Source organism: Ammospiza nelsoni, chromosome 20 (genome assembly GCF_027579445.1).
Source record: "Ammospiza nelsoni isolate bAmmNel1 chromosome 20, bAmmNel1.pri, whole genome shotgun sequence".
Lineage (NCBI taxonomy): Eukaryota > Metazoa > Chordata > Aves > Passeriformes > Passerellidae > Ammospiza > Ammospiza nelsoni.
Window position 1 is genome coordinate 5,996,450 of NC_080652.1, and position 21,809 is coordinate 6,018,258.

General features: G+C 48.9%; 1 protein-coding gene across 1 annotated transcript in view; it reads left to right on the forward strand.

The window, feature by feature from the left end:
• Positions 1–21,809, forward strand: part of COL27A1 (collagen type XXVII alpha 1 chain) — a 145,591-nt gene that overhangs the window by 80,379 nt on the left and 43,403 nt on the right. The window contains exons 25-33 of the mRNA XM_059486610.1: positions 4,591–4,644; positions 7,343–7,396; positions 8,167–8,220; positions 11,253–11,306; positions 18,447–18,500; positions 18,855–18,899; positions 19,017–19,061; positions 19,274–19,327; positions 19,991–20,044. Coding sequence (XP_059342593.1) covers positions 4,591–4,644; positions 7,343–7,396; positions 8,167–8,220; positions 11,253–11,306; positions 18,447–18,500; positions 18,855–18,899; positions 19,017–19,061; positions 19,274–19,327; positions 19,991–20,044 — 468 coding nt within the window. The remainder of the gene's footprint in view (positions 1–4,590; positions 4,645–7,342; positions 7,397–8,166; positions 8,221–11,252; positions 11,307–18,446; positions 18,501–18,854; positions 18,900–19,016; positions 19,062–19,273; positions 19,328–19,990; positions 20,045–21,809) is intronic.

Below are 21,809 nucleotides of genomic sequence, written 5' to 3' on the forward strand. Positions count from 1 at the left end.
CCAATGCCTCCTGTTCTGAAGTGGCACCTGTGGATACTGTTAAAAATGAGTATTTAGAAGTGCTTTGAGATCCTTAACCAGACATTGTCCTTGAAGGGCAAAGCATCATTAGGAATATTATTCTTTAACTTCCCTCAGGACTGACCTTGGATGAGAACTGTAGGCACTGTTCATCGAAAAGAAAACACAGCTGGCCTCTGCTGACACTGAAACCAGCACAGTGGTAGGAAAGCTGCCTGTGTTATTCTTAGGCAATTACTCTGTCTAGAAATATCACCCAGAAAATTTCCATTTCTGAACCAGTCAAGTAATTAGAACAAAAACGTCTCACCAGAGTAATGAGAAATAACTTCCTCTGCCCTCACATCTCCACTGAACGATGCTGGAGCATTGGGGTTTCCTTCAGCAGTTGGTGTTGGTGCTGGGTTGGATTTTTGCAGAGCCCTTGGCACTGAAGACACCACCACCTCACCCTGTTTTCTCTTGTGGACACCCTGATGTTTTCTATTCCACAGCAAGGGTGGAAAACATCACACTTCTCAGTCCTGCTGCTCTGCCTGACAAATGGTTTCTCTCAGAGTAGAAAATCTCAGCATAACAGCATGAGAAGAGACCAGCCATCCATCTCACTGGAGATTTCTGCCCTTTCTTAGGGACATCTGTTTAGGAAAACACAGGAGTTTCTGTGAGGTTTCCGGTTATACTTGAGCTCTCCTTGAAAAATGAGGTTTTAAAGCACAGGGCAGCCCCTGATGCATTGTTTTTCCATTGCAAGGACACAGACTGGGGAAGATCATTCATGAGATGCTTGTTGTCTCCCTGTGCTGGAAGGATTCCAGCTGCCAGGCGCCCCAGTACCCTGGAAATGTGTGGGTTAACCCTTCCTTGCCTGGAGATAGATGGAGTCAGAAAGATATGGAGAGGAATACAAGGTCCCTGGCCAGGGAAACCACCAGCCTTCCTGTCCCTGAGCTGAGGAACGCACAGCAGGAGAATGTCACCAAAATGTCCATCCTGAAGGTCAGAGAGCCCTGTGGGAGAAGCCACGGCCTGGAGCAGGCAGGAAGGTGCTGCCATCCCAGGGAGCCCTGATTGGCACTGGAAAATCCCAGTGAAGAGTTGTGCCAGCTGAAAGAGTCTTCGGTTGCCTCATGTTCTTAATGGGATTGGGATGTCCTGTCACAGCAGGAGCAGTTGTTTGAGTCCCTTCCCCTGTACTGGACAAGAGTGACAGCCCTGCTCACCCACAGGGCTGTGTCAGGGTCAGCCATGTACCCATCACTGTGTGCTGGGAAGGACAGCCAAGGCTCTTCTCTTGTCCTTTAAATCAAAGTCTTTTGTCTCAATATCAGTATTCTAAGATCATTTGTCAAAGGACACCAGCACCATCTCCTTCATGCCTTTCCCCTTCCAAAGGAGAGAGGCTGTAATGTCAGGTTTGCAGGTAGGGATGTCCTGATTGTCTTGGCCAAAGTCAACAGGGTCATCAAGAGCAGAGCAGGGAACTGCTCTGGTTTTTCCCACGTGTTAGCACTGCTCCTTTCCAACCCTTCACCTTCTCCTCCAGGGCGTCTCTGACCTCCAGACATCCCAGTCAGGGATTTTCAGGCACTGTGGTGTTTCCACAGCACCTCTCCACCTTCCCTCCCCTCACTCCCAGGATGGTGGAAACCCAACCCAGCCCCAGGGCCGGGCTGAGCCCGGTGCACAGAGGGTTAAACCACATGGCTGTTCTTTGCGGGTCAGAGCGTCCTCCTGTCTATAAACCGCGATATTTACTGTTTTACTTTCCCTTTCTTTCATCTGAATGGGAGGATTGTACATTTACTCCCTCCCGTCCCTTCCCTTTGTGCCTGGTTTGTTTTGTTTTGAGTTCTGGTGAACCAGTCACACACAGAGGTTCCCGCTGGGAGCCACCAGCGGGCCCGTCCCTGGGAGACCCTGCTCATGCTGGGCTGCTTCTCCCTCCCAAATGGGCTCTGATTTATGCAAGCCCTCAGTGCTGACTTGCTCTCTGTTGGTGGAGCCAAGAGGGGGGGCTTAATTATGACAGGGCTGGACAATAAATGGGGAAAGCGAGACAGGAGTTAGGAATTACAACCCACCAGTTCCCCCTCCTTTCCTTGCCTCCCCCCTCCACAAGCCCCCAGCAACTTTTTAACAATCTCCATCCCTTTTCCGCCATGCCCTTGGCTGGGGAGTACAGCAGACTGAATCATGAGCGACATGCTGAACTCCTGTCTAATATAAATGTTTTACATTCTTTTCTGTATAGTGTGGGCCTTTATCCGGGCAGCCACTGCTGCTGGGACTTCACGTGCATCATTACACACACTGCCCAGAGCCCTGCTTGGTGCAGGTCCTCTTTTCAACCCTGAGAAAAATATGTTGTGCCACAGCCATTTTAGGGTAATGACCACAGTTCGTGTCTGCTCTGATTAAACATTTGCCATTGGCAGCTCTTCTGGTTCTTAAAACCTAAGTCTTTCTGTCTTAAAACCTAAATCTCCTCGCCTTTAGTGTCTATCCCATTTTGGCCAGTGAGGAACATCATTACCCAATCTTCCCCTGTTTTTTCTTATACTCCTGATAAATTACTGAGATTTATTTGGCGTAGACATATCTATCTCGATTTGTGTCTGCTTGCAGACACAGCAATGTCGGTTAATTTAGCCCAGAGCAGACAGTGCTGGCTGCAAACACTGCAGAGCTACTGTGCTGGAAGCTGCAGGGCCCCAGCTCTGCATCTCACGTTCACAACCATGGGATGCTCCTCTCTCGTGGGCAGCAGTGACATCTTCCCCTGTGCATCCCACAGTGCACCAGCACAGGCAGAATTTTTCCTGGGTTTGGGCTGAGATGTTGGCTGTGTTCTCCTTCCATCCCATCTGTACAGCAGGACCAGTGTTGGCCATGGTTTCTCCCAGCAGGTTTGTCCCCAAGCTGCCATAACAAGCAGCACATCTGTGACAGCAAGGGAGGTCTCAGGAGGGTGTTGGGGGGTCTTGGTGTGCTCAGATCCCTGCAAACCTCTCTGCAAAGCAGCAACTTGAGAAGCGTCACCAGTACACCTGGCTTCAGGACCCAGATTCCTGAGAGGCTTTTTAGGGTGGATACTGCCATGAACAGTGGGTTTGAAGATTGGCCTTCAAGCCTGAGCTTGGATATGCAGAACCCCTTGGAAGGGAGTTTGAAACAGTCTTGTTCTGAATGGGACCAACACTGTCTGCAGAGAAAGGATCCCTCTTCTGCAGGGACTGGCCTAAGGAACCAGAAATTTCTTTAACACCATATTCCCAGGAGAGAGAAAGAGTTCTGTGGTTTTCCAAGAAATTGGAAATGAGCAGGAGCTGTATTCTTTCTTCCTTTATTGTCTATTTTTGCCTGTTGCATCTCATTGCTTTGCCATTTTCTGCCATAACCTTTGCCTTCTTCATGGCCTTGAGCTATTGGAAAAATTCAGGAACTGGATGCAGTTGTGTACCTGCACTTGTGTCTTATTGAAAGGACCATTGATCCAGCAGCCTTCAGCAATGCCACCCAGTGGCAACCTTGCACAGGCAGATGTTGCAGAGTTTTCTGCTCTCCAGCTGATTCCTGCACTGGGCAATCTGTGCTGAGTCCAGCTCTGCTTGCCATGGGTGTCTGGTCAGTGCAGCCTGGCCACGATGACAATCTTGTGCTCCAGGACTGCCTCAGCTTCTGACACAAAGGCCATTTCAAAGCACAGACCACTTCAGAAAGGTTGGTGACACCCCTACAGGATAGTGGAGCTTTTCTCTTTGTAGCTGTCATCCCATGGCTGGTTGGTATTTCCATCATGGCACAGAGGAGACGAGTGCCTGCAGTGGCAAAGGGGAGAGTCCCTTGCATCTCCAGAGCCAGAAACCACTGGAGCTGGTAGGGAGGTTGCTTTATCTTAATTCTCAGGAATCTTCTCTTGAGATTGCATCTGTTTCCATCTTCCTAATTAAAAGCAGCTCTGTTTGCCTCTTCATTATCCTGAACATTGTTAAACCCTGAGCTTAGGCTGGAGATTTGTTCCAAGATGGTTTCTGAGTGGTGTGTGAGATCCACTGCCCTGCTGGCCTCTCTGGCTGCAGGAACCTTTATTTCCTACTGGCATCTCACCAGCACAACACTATCCAGGGCAAAATTAGTCTGCACAAAGGGCTGAGACAGCTTGGATTAACCCAGAAGAAGCCTACCCAGTCCAGCTGCTAAAATGATGCTGAGTCTGTCTCTGTGCAACCCAGGAGCTCCTGGAGAAGCTTTTTTGGGGAAAGCTCTCAGAACAAAGCCTCACTATGGACTCAGCCTTCCTTCCTTCACCCATCCACTGCTCTGTGTGTTGTGGTTCTTGCAGATCCTGGTGCTGCTGTTCCAGCTGGCCCCTAAAGCAGAACCAGCTGTGGAGTTAGACATTCCCATGGCCGGGAGCAACTCCATCCGCTCTGGTAGCCAGTAGGAATTACTGAGCATTAGACGAGGGATGCTGTGCTGTTGCAACCAGCAAGGTGGACCAAAGGAACTGTTTACTTTCTCAGCAAATAAAAACTGAAAATTAGCTGTGCTCTTCTCTTTCCTCAGGGTCTCATGGGTTTCATTGGTCCGGTGGGGGAGCCTGGAATGGCAGGAGAAAAGGTAAGATTGCTTGCAATGAAATCTTTGCTGTAATTTTTGCAGGGTAGGGAGGCTGGGGTGGGAAAAGGGTTGTGGAGATTTAAGTTGTGATGTGAGTGCAACACCCAGCTGGGAATGAAGCACATCCAGGGTGTCTGAGCTAGACTAGGACCAGGCCAAAATCATCCCATTTCTCATTCAGGAATTAACATGTGCTGCCCTCCAGGGAGATGCTGTCAAATATTCTTTGAAAAATTCACTTTCCTCATTCATAATATGCCAGGGAATTTGTATTTAATGGTCAGCTCTGGTTTTTATAGGAATGAGGGATCCATCAGCCCTGTGTTGCTAGTCATGGGAGGAGTCCATGGGATTCAGGTTACAGATTTCTGCAGAGGTGTCCTCTGGGTTCCCAGGGGGGTCATGCTGGACCAGGGCTGAGCCTGCATGGAACAGGAGGTCTCGGCAATTTCTCAGGTGTACAAGAATGCAGCCACCCATCTGAGCTGGTCCAAATATTTCCCTTTTTGTCTGGTGAGGACCATCCCATCTGGCTGCCCCTGATTGCTTTGGGCACACTCAGGGCTGGTGCCCTCTTGTGTACACTACAGACACAAACCTCTTCCAGGGGAATAAAAAGGGCTTTATTTCACATAAAAAACGTAAAAGGACGTTAATTTGTTTTCTATTAGAGTGTAAACTTTTATTCAGAGGCAGCTCCCAAAGACAAATCATGTGTGTCACTCATTGTACCTCACTCGCACGCTGCTGGTTTTCATTGGTGCTTTAATTATTCACAGCGCGGCCGTAAAGATAGCGAGGAGCATAAAACGATGCATTCCACACATCAGTGCTCTCTTTCTCACTTTTATTGCTTCAAGCCCTGTCCTCTGGGTAATGATGTAAAGACTCTGTGACAGTTATACTGTGTTTGCTGCAGATCCATTTTATTGTCTGTCCACAGCAGCCTTTGGAAAGGCCTTTCTGTCCTGTGGGCCCTGGTGGGGCAGTAGCAGAGTCAGTCTCAGTCCAAGCTGTCAAAGCTCACAAGAACTGAAAAGAGTGACATGATGTGGGCTGTGTTTTAGAGAATAAAGAGTGATGTGTCCAGGGTGGTTACACAGAAAATTGGTGCCTGAGTGGGCTGTCTCATTGGCAGCTACAGCCCTGAATTGAATGAAGAATAAGGTGTTTGCCATGCAGGAGACATGGGAAGATCTTTTTCTCCATTCAATTAAGTTCACATTTGTCCCTGTGCCTTCCATGCCAAAGCCTTGACCACATGAAGTCTCCTCAGCTTCCAGATCAGCTCTGTAATGTGATGATGTTACATCAGTGTCAAGGCAAACCCAGGCTGTCCTTTGAAAATCTGCCCTTGGAGATCCTCAGCACAGCTGGGATTTCCATCAGGCTTCTCTACCAGGACATATTTAGGGATGACAGAAATAGCTATCATCAAATCAAAACCTCAACCAGGCCTCCAGTTGGCATAGTATCCTACAGCTTACTACGCTCTTGTGAGCTAAATTAAGTGGGAAATATGCTTTCATTAGACATAGCTGAGTCAGCAGTCTCCATCCTGAGAGCTGCAAAAGTTAAGACTGAAGCCAGTAGAATCCAAAGATTATCAAAGAGAACAATACAGTTAATACACATTTAATAAAATCCATCCATTCAGGGAGAAAAAAAATCCTTACATTGGTTTACAAAGGCCAACTGGTGACAACACAAACTCTGGGGTTTGTTTTTAATAAGCTCCTTAGAGCCCAGAAAATATTTCCCCTTACACTTTGTGCTGTTGGAAGGTAGGTCAGATTTTGGGCGTAAACTAATTGGCAGCACTTGCTAAATCCTCCTTCCTCACCCCCCTGAGCATACAAACCTAACACACCTAATTCCCAGTGCACCCCTGGGGCTGCAGGGAGACTACAGACAGTTGTGTGGGAACTGCCACCATCTCCCAAAGGAGCTGTTGATGTCCCAGTGCTAAAGCCACACCTTTGTGTCACCTCACATCAGCAGGTTGTGGTGGTGCTGGTGAGGCTTGACCCTCCTGTCTCCTACCAAGGAAATACTCATGGAAAGTGAGGGGATAAGGGAAGACTTTAGCAATGAATAAGTGATGTTTTGGTACATTAAGTTCTTTAACTGCTTGTTTTAGAAGGGATCCTATCTTTAGGGTGGGCTGGGGAGTCATCCAGCTCCGAGCCCCTCATAAATCAGACCTCCAGGTCATTGCTGCTGGCACTGTGGTCTCAGTAAGAGCCACAGGACAGGGAGTTATCCCAAACACCCACAGTCTCCTCTGCAAGCACCAGGCAGCATCTCTGGTTTTTTCCAGCTGGATTCCCTGCTCTCAGCAGGGCCTTGTGACAACAGACTTCAAACCCCTGGCTCTGAAAATGCCAGCACGTGTAGGGATTGTGGTACTGCAAAACAGACATGTCCTTGGGTGGGCAGGGCTGGAGATTTCCTTGGATTTGGAATTGAAGGTGATCTGCCTGTTTCCTTGGTGCTTTTGATGGCAACAGTAAAGTCCCCTCTCTTGGAATGTGGAGAATTAGTTAATCCTTATTCTCCCATTACTCTGATGAGATGGATGGAAAGAGAGCAATTATGGAACCATTTCTGGTAGAAAGCCGATTGCGTAGATATGAATTTGTGGATTTTTTTAGTTGTTTCATTGCTCTAGATCACTCTCCCTGTGTCTCTCTCCTAGGGTGACCGTGGCCCAGTGGGACCCCCAGGCCCTCCAGGAGTCAAGGGGTCGATGGTAAGGAGTAAGTCTGCATCCTCTCACTCTTGCTGCCCCCTCTCTGTCTGTCCTAGCCAAGGGTGCAGCTTCTCCTGTCTCTGAGTTTTATGACAACAGCTGCAATTTCCTCCCCTGTCTGTGGGGATAGGAATGGGCATTTGAGTGAGTGAATATTGAGTGCAGCCTCTCCCCAGCAGCTGAGTCCAGCAGTTTTCCCAGCAGTTTGAGGTGTGTTCTGTGGCTCCATCAGCTGAGGACCTGCAGTGTCAAATGGGGACAACCAGGAGCTGAAGGGCTGCCTGTACCCAACCATCCTGGCTCTAGAACAGACAGTGCCCCCCAACAAGGATCTGTCCAAACTGACCAGGGCAGCTGGAAATGCTTGGGCAGCACAGTCACTGTGCCTTGCTGTGTTCTGCCTTTTAGAGAGCTACATTTAGGAATTTCACAGTGGGGGCCTCAGCTGGATCTTGTCTTCTCTGACACTTGTTTCCTGTCTACTACAGTACAAGACCCAAAGATATATTTTTGTATTAATTCAGTCCATTCCCTTCTGGGCTGTTCAGAAAATCTTGCTGCTGATATCACTGGCTGGGTTGGAGCTGGGCTAGTGACAGCCTGGCCATTTCCTTCTGCCCCTGAGCAATTTTACCCTGACAAATATCAGCTCTGCCTGACCTTGCCAGCAGCCAACAATGCCATTTTTCCTGTCTTCCCACTGGGAGGAAGAAAGTCTGTGCAGATTGTGGACATTCACAGCAGGCATGTTCTTTTGCCTTCCCTTTCAGGGGCACCCTGGGATGCCAGGAGGAGTGGGATTTCCTGGGATCCCTGGACCAACAGTAAGTAAAGGCCTTGTAACACCACATTCTGGGCGTGCATGGGCTAAGCCAAGCAACTGTATTCCAGTTTATTTGAGTTTGATACAAACCAGAGATATGGGGAGAGGGATGGGACATGGAAAGAGAAACAAAAAAAACCACAGTGCTTACTTCAAAATTTTGTATTCCTAAGGAGGGATGCAAAAATCACAATCCAGCCTCAATCTTTTGGCAGGACACAAGCTCCCTAGTTCAAGGTGTTCTGTGCTGGGAATGGCTGGCAGTGTGGTGCTATGTGATCTAGTGATGTATCACAGTGATTTATCATGGTGATTTATCACAGTGACCACGGCATGCAGCGTGACCATCCTGCCTGGTCAAAGCCCTGCTGGCATGAGAGGAGCAGCAGAGCAGCTCCCCCAGACAGCCCCTCCATCTGGCCAGGCTCATCTGGCACACTGCAGCTGTGGCTGGAGCGTGCAATGGCCATGGAGGCAGATTCCAGCCTGGCTCCAGTTTCCCACAGATGTTCCTTAGATGTAGTTCAGGCTCTCCCAGCAGCACAAGAGCTGCTGGAGCCAACAAAAAGGCAGCCCTGGGTGGGTGCAGGGAATGGATTTTGCTCAGTGTGTGAATTCCCACAGTGCTGGTAACAGGGAGGAGGATCACAGCAGTGAAATGCCCAGAAGTGCCAAAGGTGTGGCCTCCAAATCAGGGTCAGCTGTGCCACTGCCAGGAGCTCCAGGATGCTCTGGATGCACTGGCTGCAGGCAGCTGGCACTGACTGTGCAGTCACAAGTGAGTGCAGGTGAGGAAAAGGGAAAATCTGAGTTCAAGCAGCACCTCAGGGTGGCCCATCTCTGCCTGGAGAGCAGCAGTGTGGCACCACCACGTCCTTGCAATAAAAGCAGCACAATGCCACCCACAGCCCCCAGCTCTGAGCTGCTCTGTGACCCCTCATGGCAGCACTTGCTGTTGGCAGAAGCCTAGAGGCAGTTGCATATCTGTAGATGTCTCATTTTTAACAATTCCCATCATTAGCTGCCACATTATTTGGGGACAGCTGGAGCATTCATTGGGCTCCCTCCTGCTCCAGGCCTGTGAGCACCCATGGCCAGGGCTGTTTCTGCCCTGAGCACCATCCCACGCACCACTAAATGTACCTTCAAGTGAAGCCAAATTTTGTCTGTCTCCACTGGGGCATAACAATAGAAAGAGCTGAGGCATCAGATGCAGGCGGAGATACCAAAACCTCTCAGCAAAGCTCTGGGAGCTGAGGCCATCCCCAGGTCCTTCTGCTTCCTTCAGTTCCCTCTTCTCCTGCAGGCAAATAACAATTTCGTCCAAGCAAAATGTTTGCTCCACAAATGCATTTTAAAAAGTCATAATTCAATAAGCCAAACTTCCCCACAGAGCCAGTAAATCAAATAATCTCCTAATATCAAATCCCCACTCATTAACTCCAGCTGTTTTTCCACCAAACATTCCTTACTTGCCTTTCAAGCCAGACCTGAGGCATGCAGTTCTTGTTTGTCCTAAACTGTTAAAATCTTTGAATGAGCCTTAGCAGTGATGGCTGATTAATTCAACAAATGACTGGAAATGGGGAGCAAAGTCAATGGTAGGAAACTTTGCCCTTTGCCTGGTTTCAGCTTCCTGAGGTTTGTGAATTCCTTTTTCCTCTTCTTACTCACAATTATGGTGCATCTTTTCTGTTTATATACAGTTTTGGAAATAATGTGTATATATAGGAATATTTAAGGTCACTTATCTCATCCTAAACAGTTCATTGGAATTCCAGCAGGGTATCTAGCTGTTGCCATCACAATGAATGTTTCTGTCCCTGTACTTTCATAAGCTGTTTGGGATAGGCTGAGACTTCCAGAGGAGATTCCAAATACCAGCTAAGGATTTCATTTCAGCACATGGTTATCATAAAAATCTCTATAAAACAGGCCTCTGACACATGCACTGCCTGTGCCAGTCACCACTGTCCTCACTACCAAACTGAGATGTTCTGTGATCACAAACACAGTTACACTCAGCTGCCTTTTCCATCCTCAGTGAGAACAGCTCAGCATTTATATCCTGAACTTACACACCATGCACAAAAGCAGAATCCTCATAAATGGCAGTTGTAGGAGCAGCAGGAAGATCACAGTCCAGTTCTGTTCTGATCTGTGGTGGGGTTTGCAGGACTGACAGTTGGTAAAAGCTATTAACATGTAAAAGCCAAATTTGATGTGGAATGTTTGAGAGCAAGGAGTGAATGTGTCATTTTGAGGTTTTCTTTTCTGACAGCAGAAAGGCACTAACTTTAATATCAGGTTTAAAAGCTGTGATAAAAAATTAAGTACTGTTAAATAAATATATCCTTTTTTGGTTTTTTTACTCTGATAAATATTCTAGCAGGGAAAAAACTGGCTTTCTGCATTTTCTGTATGCACATTAATGAATCATGTGTGTACAAATCCAGATTAAAAGAAAACCTGAAATCTTTCTGTAATTGTAAGAACAAGATTATCCACAGCACCAACAGTCACATTAAATTAGGATCTATCTGCCAGTATCAATATTTATGCAGTATTAACAGGGCAACAGTTACTTAAAGATAAAGTCAGTATTTGGCTGAAAAGATCAAACTTGGATACCCAAGATGAGGTGTCTGATTTAGTATTTGGACATCTACAAACCAGATCCTGGTTATTATTATTATTTTTGAACAGATGCTGAGAAACAGCTGCTTTTAATAGATTCAGAGAGGATTCTGGATGTTCAACTACTCTTCACATCACACCGCTGATACAGATAACAGCCTGCAGGTCATTAAGCATACAAACCTCAGCCAGGATCTTTGGCCTAAATGTTCACAATCCAAAGACCAAAAAAAAGCCATTTATAGGCAAGTGAAAATGGTGATGTTTTTAGCAAGTGTTTAATGAACCAATCTGCTGGTCAAGGGTCTGCCTCTGAGGCCCCTGCAGATCACAGAGGAATGTAGGGTCCTACCAAAGCTGCTGCCTTCCTCATTTTGTGTCCTTTTCCCCTTGCAGGGTCCAGCAGGAGCCCGGGGTGCACCAGGGGTCCGAGGGATGAAAGGTCGCAGGGTAAGCACTGAGCTTTCATCACTCTCCTCTTCCACACTTTGGAAAAATAATCTGCTAAATCTGATTTAATCTGAGGGTGTGAAGATGAGCAAAAGTTGGGCAGCACCTCCACAGACACATTTCTGCTGCTCATAAAGGTCCTTGAACAAATCTTACCAGGGAAGTGGGTGCAAAGGATGTGTAAGGGCAGAGGGGTGCCCAGAGTAGAGGTTATCATGGAAATGGTCCAGACTGTTTTTTCCAGCTACCTGTCACGTCAAAACACAGTTTATGGATGCTTCTGGTGAGGATGATGATTATTTAGTTGTCTGAAATTGTGGGAAAGGGTGCAGGTAGAAAAGCAGAAAAGGTGCCTTTGTTGCTGTGGGAGAAAAAGTAGCTGAGATATGAAGTGTTGTGATATAACCAGAGGCAGATGAAGGAGGAAATGTTATGTCATGACATAGAATTGAGAGGCAAGGCTGACAGAAATAGAGCTGGGCTGTTCTACCCATGTGTTCCCCTGCAGTCCCGCAGGACTGACACCTCCAGCAGGGCTCCACAGGCATGTGAGGAAGGTGTGCCTTGCATTGTCACTAGATCAAATTATAAACGTGTCCTGTGCCTTTCTAAGGACTTTTCCAGCCCTGATTTGATGTGTACACCCCAACAGTACCACCCTGTGAGCACAGGTGACTGTTCACCCAGCCCCAGCCTCCCTGGCACCCCTGGCAGGGCTGTGAGTTCCCATTTCCCTCCATAAAGAGCTCAGACACCCACAGCCAGTTCCTGTGTGGCTCTCCCTGCTCTGTCTGGGTGACAGCTGACAGGACAGTGACCTCCAGACCTGCCAAAGCTGCTTGTTTTCCTGCCTGTGACATCCAGCCCCCGTCCCACTGAGCTCTTCAGTCTTTCTTCTCCAGTTAGATATTTATTGGAGCAGCATCCCTGCTTTGGGTTGTTTTTCCTTGTCCAGCTGCTTTACAAAGTATTAATAGCCAGCACACATGAAGCATGTGCTGAAGGCCCCAACAACAACATATTTTGCATTTCTCCCCCCAAGGATCTGTTTCCTTGTTTCATTTTCAAAGGCACACACTGGAGTAAACTATACATTTACCTACTCCCACTCTCTGCTTCTCCTGCAACTTCTGCTTGGGGGGATTCAGGACAGCCAACAATTTTGTGTTTCCCCATGCCAGAGTGAATGTTTTCTTCAAATAGCTGGGACCAGCAAAAGAAAACGGAATAACCAACTAGGAAGCTTTGTAACCACAGAGTTATGTACCCTGGAACTGCTCTGAACTTTAAAATCACATCTAGAAGGATGCCAGTAACATCCAAGTTTGGCAGATGTTTATCAGGGTTCATCTTTTAAGAGAAAGCTCCCATTGGTGGGAAGGCCCATGGAGTTCCCTCCCCGGGTCACTTGCAAAGGGAGTGTGGTTCCCCTGTGCTGCCCAGCAGGATTAACTGGGCTCTCTGGGACATCCATGATCATGTTGGATGAGAAACTGGAGATGTTCCTTCATGGCAGGCTCTGAATGGATGGTGGAAAATATCCCAAGGTAAAACTGCAGCCCAGGGCTGAGCAGGAAACACCTTCTGATGTGAGGGCTCTGGAGAGGTGGGTCCTCCCAGGGGATCAGGTGCTTTTGCCAGTGCCTTAAATGTTTGCAGTGACAGAGAAGGAGTCCAGGAACTGCCTCCTCCCAGCTGCCAGCCAGGAATCCATCCCCATCCCTGTCCTTTTCCTTCCAGCAGGCACAGGCACTGCAGTGTCTGGTTCTGGGGTTGTCCAAGGTTCCCTCACATAAACCTTCTTCAGCTTCTGACATCCATGCTGGCCTCCAGTCCCCAGCCCACAAGGACAGCTGGATTCAGCTCCCAGGACAGGAGGTTGCCTGGTGTCAAACCCTCCAGAGAAATCCTGTGGACCATCAGCTGCCACCAGCACTGTCCATGCTCAGAATGGCACATCCTGCAGCACAGACCTTCAGCTGCATGGCCTGGCTTTACATTTCCTCTCCAGATGCTCACCCAGCAGGTCCTGTGCCACTCCCTCCCTCTGGAGATGCCTCCACAGAGGGAGCCAGACCTCAGAGTGCATCCCAGCCCTGCAAACCAGGAATGCAGCAGTGGCTGTACCTGACAGGCTGCAGTGCCTGCAAAAATCACCTCAAGATGTGCAGAGCATTGAGGCAGGAAGGAGGAAGTTCCTGGGGAAAAGGGAGAATTAAGGAGTCCGTCTTGCCCTAAGGACACCAGTACTGGGTAAAACTCTGCCTGAAGCTTGACCAGCAAGGAGTGAGCCTCTGGATCTGCTGCTGGTGCTCCTGCTCTCAGCTCCTCTTGCTGGGCTGGGCTCTGGTGGAGATCTGGTGGTGTTTGAGCACTGCAGTGATTTCATCCATGCAGAATTTGTGAGGCAGAGAGATGCACTTTCTGAGATCCCCAGCAGGAAGGACAAACCTGGGCTTTGCTGTAAAATTTTTACAGATTTCAGTGGATCTGATGCAGGAAAGTCAGTACTGTAAGAACCAGCAGATCTCCTGCCTGGAGGATTTCTGGTTCAAATCTCTCTCATTCACATTTTCCTTCTCTTCCTACTGTCAGAAGATATTCCAGGCACACAGCATCCTATGTTTGCTTACTTGGTTCTGTGATTCAGGGTCTTGCTTTACTCAGGATGGGGAAATGATCCCCCAACTGTAATTTCAGCCATTACCCTCTGTCTATCCCAGCTCACAGAAGGGGTGTAATTCAATTCAGAGTGGAAACATGAATGCAGCCCCTGCCAGATGTTTGTGGATTCCATGAGCTCTGTTTGTGGATGCTTCATTAAAGTTATTCTGCTTTTGAAGGAAATGTAAATAGCAAATATGGTTTTGATTGTTAAGAACAATGGAGACATTTTGGGGTCTGCATTTATGTTGTGATAGCTTTCACAGTGTCAAGATATGTATATTGTAGAAAGAAAAGCTTTTTAGAAATTGCAACCTTCTTTTTAGTCCTGACAGAGCTATTGTTCCTTCACAAGTCTTTGTTTATTCCACCAAACTGATATTGAACAATCTTCCTCAAATGTTATTTCCTTTGTAGTCTTCCCTAAGGAGAAACTTGGACATGTGAGCCCAGGCTCATTTCCCTTCATCTGTACTCAGTGTAGCACTTGGACATGTGCTTAACATCCAGCTAGTGACAGCTATGTATTAAGCTATGCTTAAACCTAACTATTTAACCAAACCAAGGTTTAAATTTGGAGGCAGTTGGTCCAGCAAGCCCCTTGTCCTATGTCACTTAAATCCTAAAGCACATTTCTGCTAATCAGCTCCTCACAGCAGGAAAACGTGTGGTCTCCTAAGGATAATGTCATCAAAAAGACTGGGAGTCTCCATGAAAGGCTGAATATCAACCAGAGCCTTGATTTTGTGACCCACGTTCCAAAGCTGCACCTGGAATCTTGCTGTAAAGTGCCTTTCCCTGCCCTGTTCTCCTGACCAAGGTGCCTTCCAATATTTCTAGAATTTTATCCTCTCGCTGCTGGGTTCTGGCTCAGGTGATAAAGGGGAGCTTTCAAATCCCAAAACACATTTCTCTTTTCCACTGTGCCATTCATTCATCCACTCCTGTAAATCCAAGATAAGGGGAGCACACCTGCACTCCAGGCCCTTTGCTGCCACATGGACCCAGTGATCTCCGGCATCACCAACTGCAGGAATTTATAAGTGCCAGGCATTTGTAAAGTGGTGTTATCTAAGCAAACCTGGAAATATTTGCCTTTCCAAGCCCAGCTGAGTTGTTGTTCATGGAGAAGTGGAGGTTATTGTTCTGCTTCCAGGGATCTTTCTGGTTGACTGAGAAAGCCTTAGAAGTGTTTGAGGAAAAGCTCTTTTCCAGATCCATGGCCAGGGATGTCTCCCTTTGGCTTCACTCAAGGCATCTGCTTGCTTTTTTGTTTGGCCAGGCTGTGATAGCAAAATATCAATATTTGGATAACTGGGTAAGGAAGGAGCTCTGGGTTTCTGGAAAGGAGCTACTGCCTGCTGCTTCATGCTGCTCTAGGGAGGCTGCTCACTGTCTGTCTGAGCTCTGAGTAGGGGTTTAACAGCAGCAAATGCAGCACTGCTCTGCAGAAACACCTTGCTGAGTTCTGCAGGAGCACTGTGTGCTTCAGCAGCAGATATATCCCTATTGCCTCTCCTGGCCCAAGCTTGGAGCTGGGTTCCCCTGCCTGCCTTTGTGAGCTGTCACCTCCAGCCACTGTGGGAGCCCCTTGTTTAGCCTGGGGTATCTGATAGTGCTGCTTGGTGTGGCTCAGCACAGGGAAATGCTGAAATGCTGTCCTGGCCTGCACTGAGGGTCCCAGGGGAGCCCAGGGGCTGTGCTCAGCCCAGCTGCCAGGCCTACAGGGGAAGGCACCTTGAGGTCCTTTCAGGAGCCTTGAGGCTCTTGGCTTTGGGATGCACCCTGGACAGCTGCCAGGACCTCACTCTCTCATCTCTAACCAGTGTTGTCAGTAAAAGAGAGTTTTAAAAATTTAGCTAATTGACTAAATGTAGCTTTTCCTGTCAGGGTGGATTAGGGGAAGCCTTTATCCCAGATTTCAGCCCATGAGGCTGAAGAAGATGAAGTTACCACATGCATTTGAGAATAGAGTGTCACTTTCTCCTTCTTCAGGTCAGATGCCAATGGGATGTGCTGTGGTAGGATTAGGCAGGTGACTGCTGAGAAGGGAGATTGCCCTGGCAGATCCTGCCATGCTGTGACAGGGCTCTGCTGGAAGAGATGAGGATGCTGTAAAATCCTCCCCAGCCAGCCCTGGTGAGAGCCGCAGCCACCACTGAGGGCACCCAACAAACCCCACCAGGCTCAGAGCAGCCCCTGCACTGGCAAAGGGGTGGACAGGGCAGGACAGGCTACCGAAGATGGGGCTGGAGGGCCCAGACTCGTTCCAGTTCCTTTCTCAACTCTAACCTGGGTCATCACTGTGATTTCCATGTCCCTCTTGCTTCCTGTTCCCTCTTCCAGACCTGAGCTAAGGAATCTTTGCCCTCTGCACATCCTCCCCCTGCTTGTCTAGCAGCTCACCACATCCTCTCAGACAGTAGAGATGTAATTGCACAAAATATCCAAGTGGCTGCTCAAAGAAAAGGGGAACAGTTTGTTTTCCAGGGAGGATGAGCATTTGTTTGTTGAGGGTGCTTTCCCAGAGTGCCAACACCACACCCATGCTGCCACGTCCCTCCCCAGTGCAGGTCTGGGTGTTTGCTGGCTGTCCCATCACCCCAGGCAGCCCCAAGCTGCCTCCAGGCCCTGCTCTCCCACCACACCACAGTAGCAGGGCTGTCTGACTCCAGCTCTCATTTACCCAGCTTTTAAGTGACCTTCTGCTCTTTGTCATTGTGCTTTGAGGTTTACAGGGACAGGGATTAATAAAACTTTTGGTCTTTACTGCTCTCTGATCTAGGGGCCAGCATCAGCCACAGCACTTGGGGTGCTGGGCTGGTGAGAGGTGCTGTGACATTTGTGCAGCACAGCCCCAGGTGTGAAACACCCCTTTGGTTGTGGGGGTCCCATCTGGGGCACAGCCCTCTGTCTGCCTGTCTGTCTGTCTGTCCTGGAGGCCAGGCTGAGCGCTCTTCAGAGCTGTGCCATACTGGCAGTGCAATGCAGGCTCTTGGTTATTCAGTCTCTGCTCCTCTGAGCAGCACAGGGCTTTGCCAAGCTCAGTAGGAGTTTTTGCATTATTTTATATTGACAATGTTTGTCTGCTGTAATAATTTGGCTGGGGTTCCTATACATTTCTGCTGTACACTGCTTTTCTTTGTGAGTCTCTCTCTTTGCCTGTCATCCTGGAGTTGCTTTTCTAACACACTGGCTCCCTAGCCCTGTTATTACTTTTGGCACTGCCTTTGCATCCCGATTAAGCACATTGGCTCCTGTTTTCCCTGTCTGCATTGGCCAGCTCTCAGAATTCCTCTTACCACTACGTCCTAGCACTGCTCTGTGTTTATATTTATTATTTATACTGCAGTAGTGCCTAAGAGTCCTAACTGAGCTCATGAACTGATTATGAACATGATGTCTGTTCATAGAGTATCTTCATACACCCTGTTTTAACTCTTTTATTTTCTTTCACTGTGGCTCTTTATTCTCTGTCTGTGTTACACACTGGTCTCTGGGGGTCGAATGGTGCAGAGGGTTGTGTGTTCAGCTTCCCTTGAAAGATAGATGGTTTTTAAAATCCCTTTCAACCCAAACCAATTTTTCTGTGATTCTCTGATCCTATCCTTACCCTTTTCCCAGGGCTCTCCTCACTTGGAACCCTCTAAAAGAACAAGGATGCACCTTCCTCAGTATTGCCCAAGCTGTACCATGAATTGTTTGTTTAATTTTAGCTACTCACACCGGCTCATTTGCTGCAGGGCATGTGTCCCACACACCTCCTGAGGCCCCTGTGCCCACCTCACACTCACACACCCAGGAGCAGAGGCCAGGCATGGCACCAGACCCTCCCCACCTCCATATCCATGAGCACCTGCCTGGTCCTTAACAGCAGCCAGATCTTCAAATATCACTCAGCTGTAGCTGAGGGCTTGGAGTTCAGCTGCCAGCAAATACACCTTTCTCTTTGGGAGGAATTTGGGGCCCAATGTGAAGGTACTGGGGGTTGTGCCCCTCTATACCACCACTGGGACCATGTGACAGTGTGGTGTGGCAAGGGTTAAGGGCAAAGGTGTTGGAAAAGCAAGGTTTCTAGTAAGGAAAAGGTTTGCTGTCAATAATGCTGGAACTGCAAGTTTGTGCACTACAAAACTGTTGTGAGGTAACCATTGTCTGAAAATAAGGTTGTTCCTGGCCTGCTTTTCTCCTCTGGCTTGGGTTAGTGGTTGGTAGTTGGTTTAACAGGAATAAAAAGTGCTGTATGCTGGTAACAGTGAGGCAACAAAAACACAGAAAGAGGCAACAAAACACAGAAAGAATCCTTTTAGTCCTGGGCTCTGAGCTGCTGTGCTCAACCCAAGCAGGTACAAGTTGGCTAAGCCAGGATTGATCTCATGGGCTGTCCTGGTGGCCAAAGCCAAAGTGACAGCTGGATTTTCCAGTGAGCCATATCCTCTGTGTTCTTATTTCTGCCTCTCTTTTGCCTCCTCCTAGGGTGCCAGAGGGCCTGATGGCCCCGTGGGCGAGCCAGGGCCGCGAGGTGCCAAGGTGAGTGCCAAGGCTGCTCCCAGCTCTGCTGTGAATGCTCTGGGCAGGATCAAGGCCACATCCTCCCCCAGGAACAGGGATGTTCAATTGCTCCATGAGGATCAACCTGCAGGGATGAGTCTCTTACAACCAGACTGAAATCTATCCAGCATTGGTGTCAGGGCCTTTGCCCACACTCCCAGCTGGTTGGGTGTTCCTTGGGGCATTATCCCAGGTATTTGGCTTCTCAAAAGCTGCAGGGAGCTGGAAGGGAAATTTGATGCATAAAAATGCTAGGGGAGGTGGGCTGGGGCAGAATAGCATCACCAACAGCTCATGCTCCTGCTGGATTGGTTTTGTCTCTTTGTTTTGCAGGGCCAAGCAGGGGAGCCAGGCAGGGTGGGCCCAGATGGGCTGCAGGTATGTCCTGTGTGAGAGCCACAGCTGCCAGCCCTGGGCACAGCCACGTGTCCTCAGAGCACCTCAGGTGTGCCAGCACATCCCCAGGTGATAACTGCTGTAACTGTGTGTTCACAGGGCAAGATGGGGGACACTGGGGAGACTGGAGCACGCGGCTTCCCAGTAAGTGTCCATCCCTTCTGCTTCCTTTCACAACCTCAAGTCCTTAATTTTGAGTCCTGGTCCAGGTGGAAGATTCTGGACCCTATCTCACACTTGCAGGGCCACCTCTCCCCTCCTGTCACTGCAGCACTTTTGAGATGCACATTTCTGCCACGAGATGTGAAGGATTGCTGCTGGGTAGGAGCTGACCCTGGTGTTTTTAATTTTTCTAGGGTATCCAAGGACCTTCTGGACCTCCAGGAGCAAAAGGGGCTCCAGGAGACCCGGCAAGTGTCTTATCACTCTCTCTCCATCTGTCTTTGCTTGCACATGGACACCTCATTTCTTTCTCTGTCTCTTCCCACCACTTATCCCATCCCCAGCTTCTCTGTCCTTGCCAACTCCAGCATGGTCAGAGATGGGAAAGACTTGGCCAGAGTCCTAGGAGCCAGAAGGAGAGACAAGGTCGGAGCCATGGATCTAGCAGGGAGAGTGTAGGATCCAGCCTGGGGTGGGTTTTGGAAGGGAAGGTAGGAAAGAAGGGCAAGGTTGGGTCTGGGACAGGGTCAGATGTAAGAGGAGGAGTTGGAGTGGAAGCAGGAGCAGGAGGAAGGCTGATGGTGTCAGAACTGAGCCCACAGCTTTGGGGGAGTTACTGGGGACAGACAGAGCTCAAGGAGAAGGGAGAGAGTAAAGCAGACACTTTCAGATTAGCCACTGCAGTTGTTTCAGATGGGAGCCAGGAGGATGAAGATCTTCTGAGCTCTTTGCCTGTTAAAGTGCCTCAGCACACCCACTGCTGGCCTCCCCATCCCTCTAGCCAAATCTTGCACAGAATTCCTCTGAGATGTGGGAGGGAACTGGAGTTTTACCTTACAGACCATGGAAGTGATGGCCCTTCAGAAACGAAAACATTTGTGTGAAAAGAGCCTTGTGTCTCTATTTTGCAGGGTCCCCAAGGACCACAGGGGCCACCTGGGCCTTTGGGAGAAATGGGGCAGAAGGTAGGTGTGAGCTTTGCTGCTGTTTGCTTTCCCCTTCCCTCAGGAGTGCAGGACTGAGGGAGCAGTGACCTTGCAGGGAAACTTCACACCTACAGTGTGGAATGAGCAGGAAGGATTTCCCTGAAGTCTGACACTCAGCTTCCAAAACAAACAGTGAAAATCAGGAATTTGAGCACCCTTTCCACCACAGGCCACAGACACCCAGCTGCTGGAAGTGCAGACCCATCTCCCCAACAGAAGATGCATTTCAAGGGTGACCACGGCAGGGACCAACTTTGTGCACCAATGTGCAGAGCCAGGGAGCCAATACAAGCACAAATCAGACTGCGTGCCAGTCCTTCCCTCTCCCTGGTGCTGTTGCTGACACACCCAGGTTTGCCCAGATGGCCAAGGCAGCCCCAGCAGGAAGCTCAGAGACGCCTTTGCTGCTGCTGGGCTGGGGTTGCCATGAAGCACTGACACAAACACACCAAAACCGACCAGCAGCTGCCAAACACTGCCCCAAAGGAGTGCAGGGGATGCCTCCATGGTTTCCCCCAACTCCTCTGCACTTTTGGGTTTATTTTACTCCTCTTAAAATTATACAGTCTTGGCTCTTTTATCACGTGTGCCAGTGCTCCTTGCACAGCTCCTTTCTGTAGGTCCTGAGCTGTAACACAGACATGAAGGTGGCTTTGAATGCAGTCTATGCAAAGTGTGTGACTCATGAAAGTTTCCATTCTCATGGCTGCTGGACTGGATGGAGCGAGCTCTCAGCATGGTAAACCACACTGGGGAGCTGGAAAGCTGCTCTGAGCCACTCTGGATGCTGCCAACCAAGAAAGTACAGACCTTCATTCAAATCTGTAACTCTTCCAGGAGCCTTTCTCTGCACTGGCACCTCTGGAGAAACCAAAGCAGGATTTTTGCTTTCATTGGAGCTTGAATTTTCTCATTGCGTGACACGAGCGTTTGTTCACAAACCCAACACACACCCTGCTCCCTCCTCTGCTTGAATCCCCTCAGCAAGCCAGGAACTGGCTTTATTCCCTGGGTAGCTCCCTTGACTATGTGCTCTTTTTTCCTTTATTCCCAACTGTAAAGAGAAGGGAGATTGTTGTCTGGAATGCAAATATCATAAGTAAATAAACCACTCAAATCCTTTAAAGAGAAGCTTTACTGTCCCATCTTTGAGCTGGTTTCACAGACTCTCATTCCCCACGCTTCTCAGAGGTAGGAGCAAATGTACAAAGATGAAAGCTCCCAATAGATCTTGGTACTAAAGATAGTGAATGACTGTGACCCCACTGTCAGGGGCTGCACATGGAGCTGGACTCAGTGAGAACAGTTTGCAAGGTCATTCTCACATCTTCCATCTTTCCATCTTAATTCCTATTTTTTTCCAGGTCAAGCACTCATTTTTGGCTCTTTGAGGGGTGCCAAACCCCTCCACCAGAGTCTGTGCTCACACGAGAGGGAGAAACTTTCTCTCTGCCAGCCCAGCCTGGGCTGTGGGTTTCTGATCTGAGCCCAGGTGTTGGCCTTTGGATATTTGCTGGCCCTGTACAACCAGAGACAGCTGGCTGATGGATGTCAAGGCTAATCTGGCCAAAATTTGTGCTGGAGGGCTCAGTGTCACCTTGCTGCCCTCAGCTCCCTTTAGCAGCAGCACCATGGTGCCCCTGCTTCTCTGGGAATGTGGGCAAAGCTCAGCTGGGAGATGTGGGGCAGCTTTCCCCTCATCAGGAGCAGCCTATTGGAGCAGAGCATGTGCTCACACAGGTGG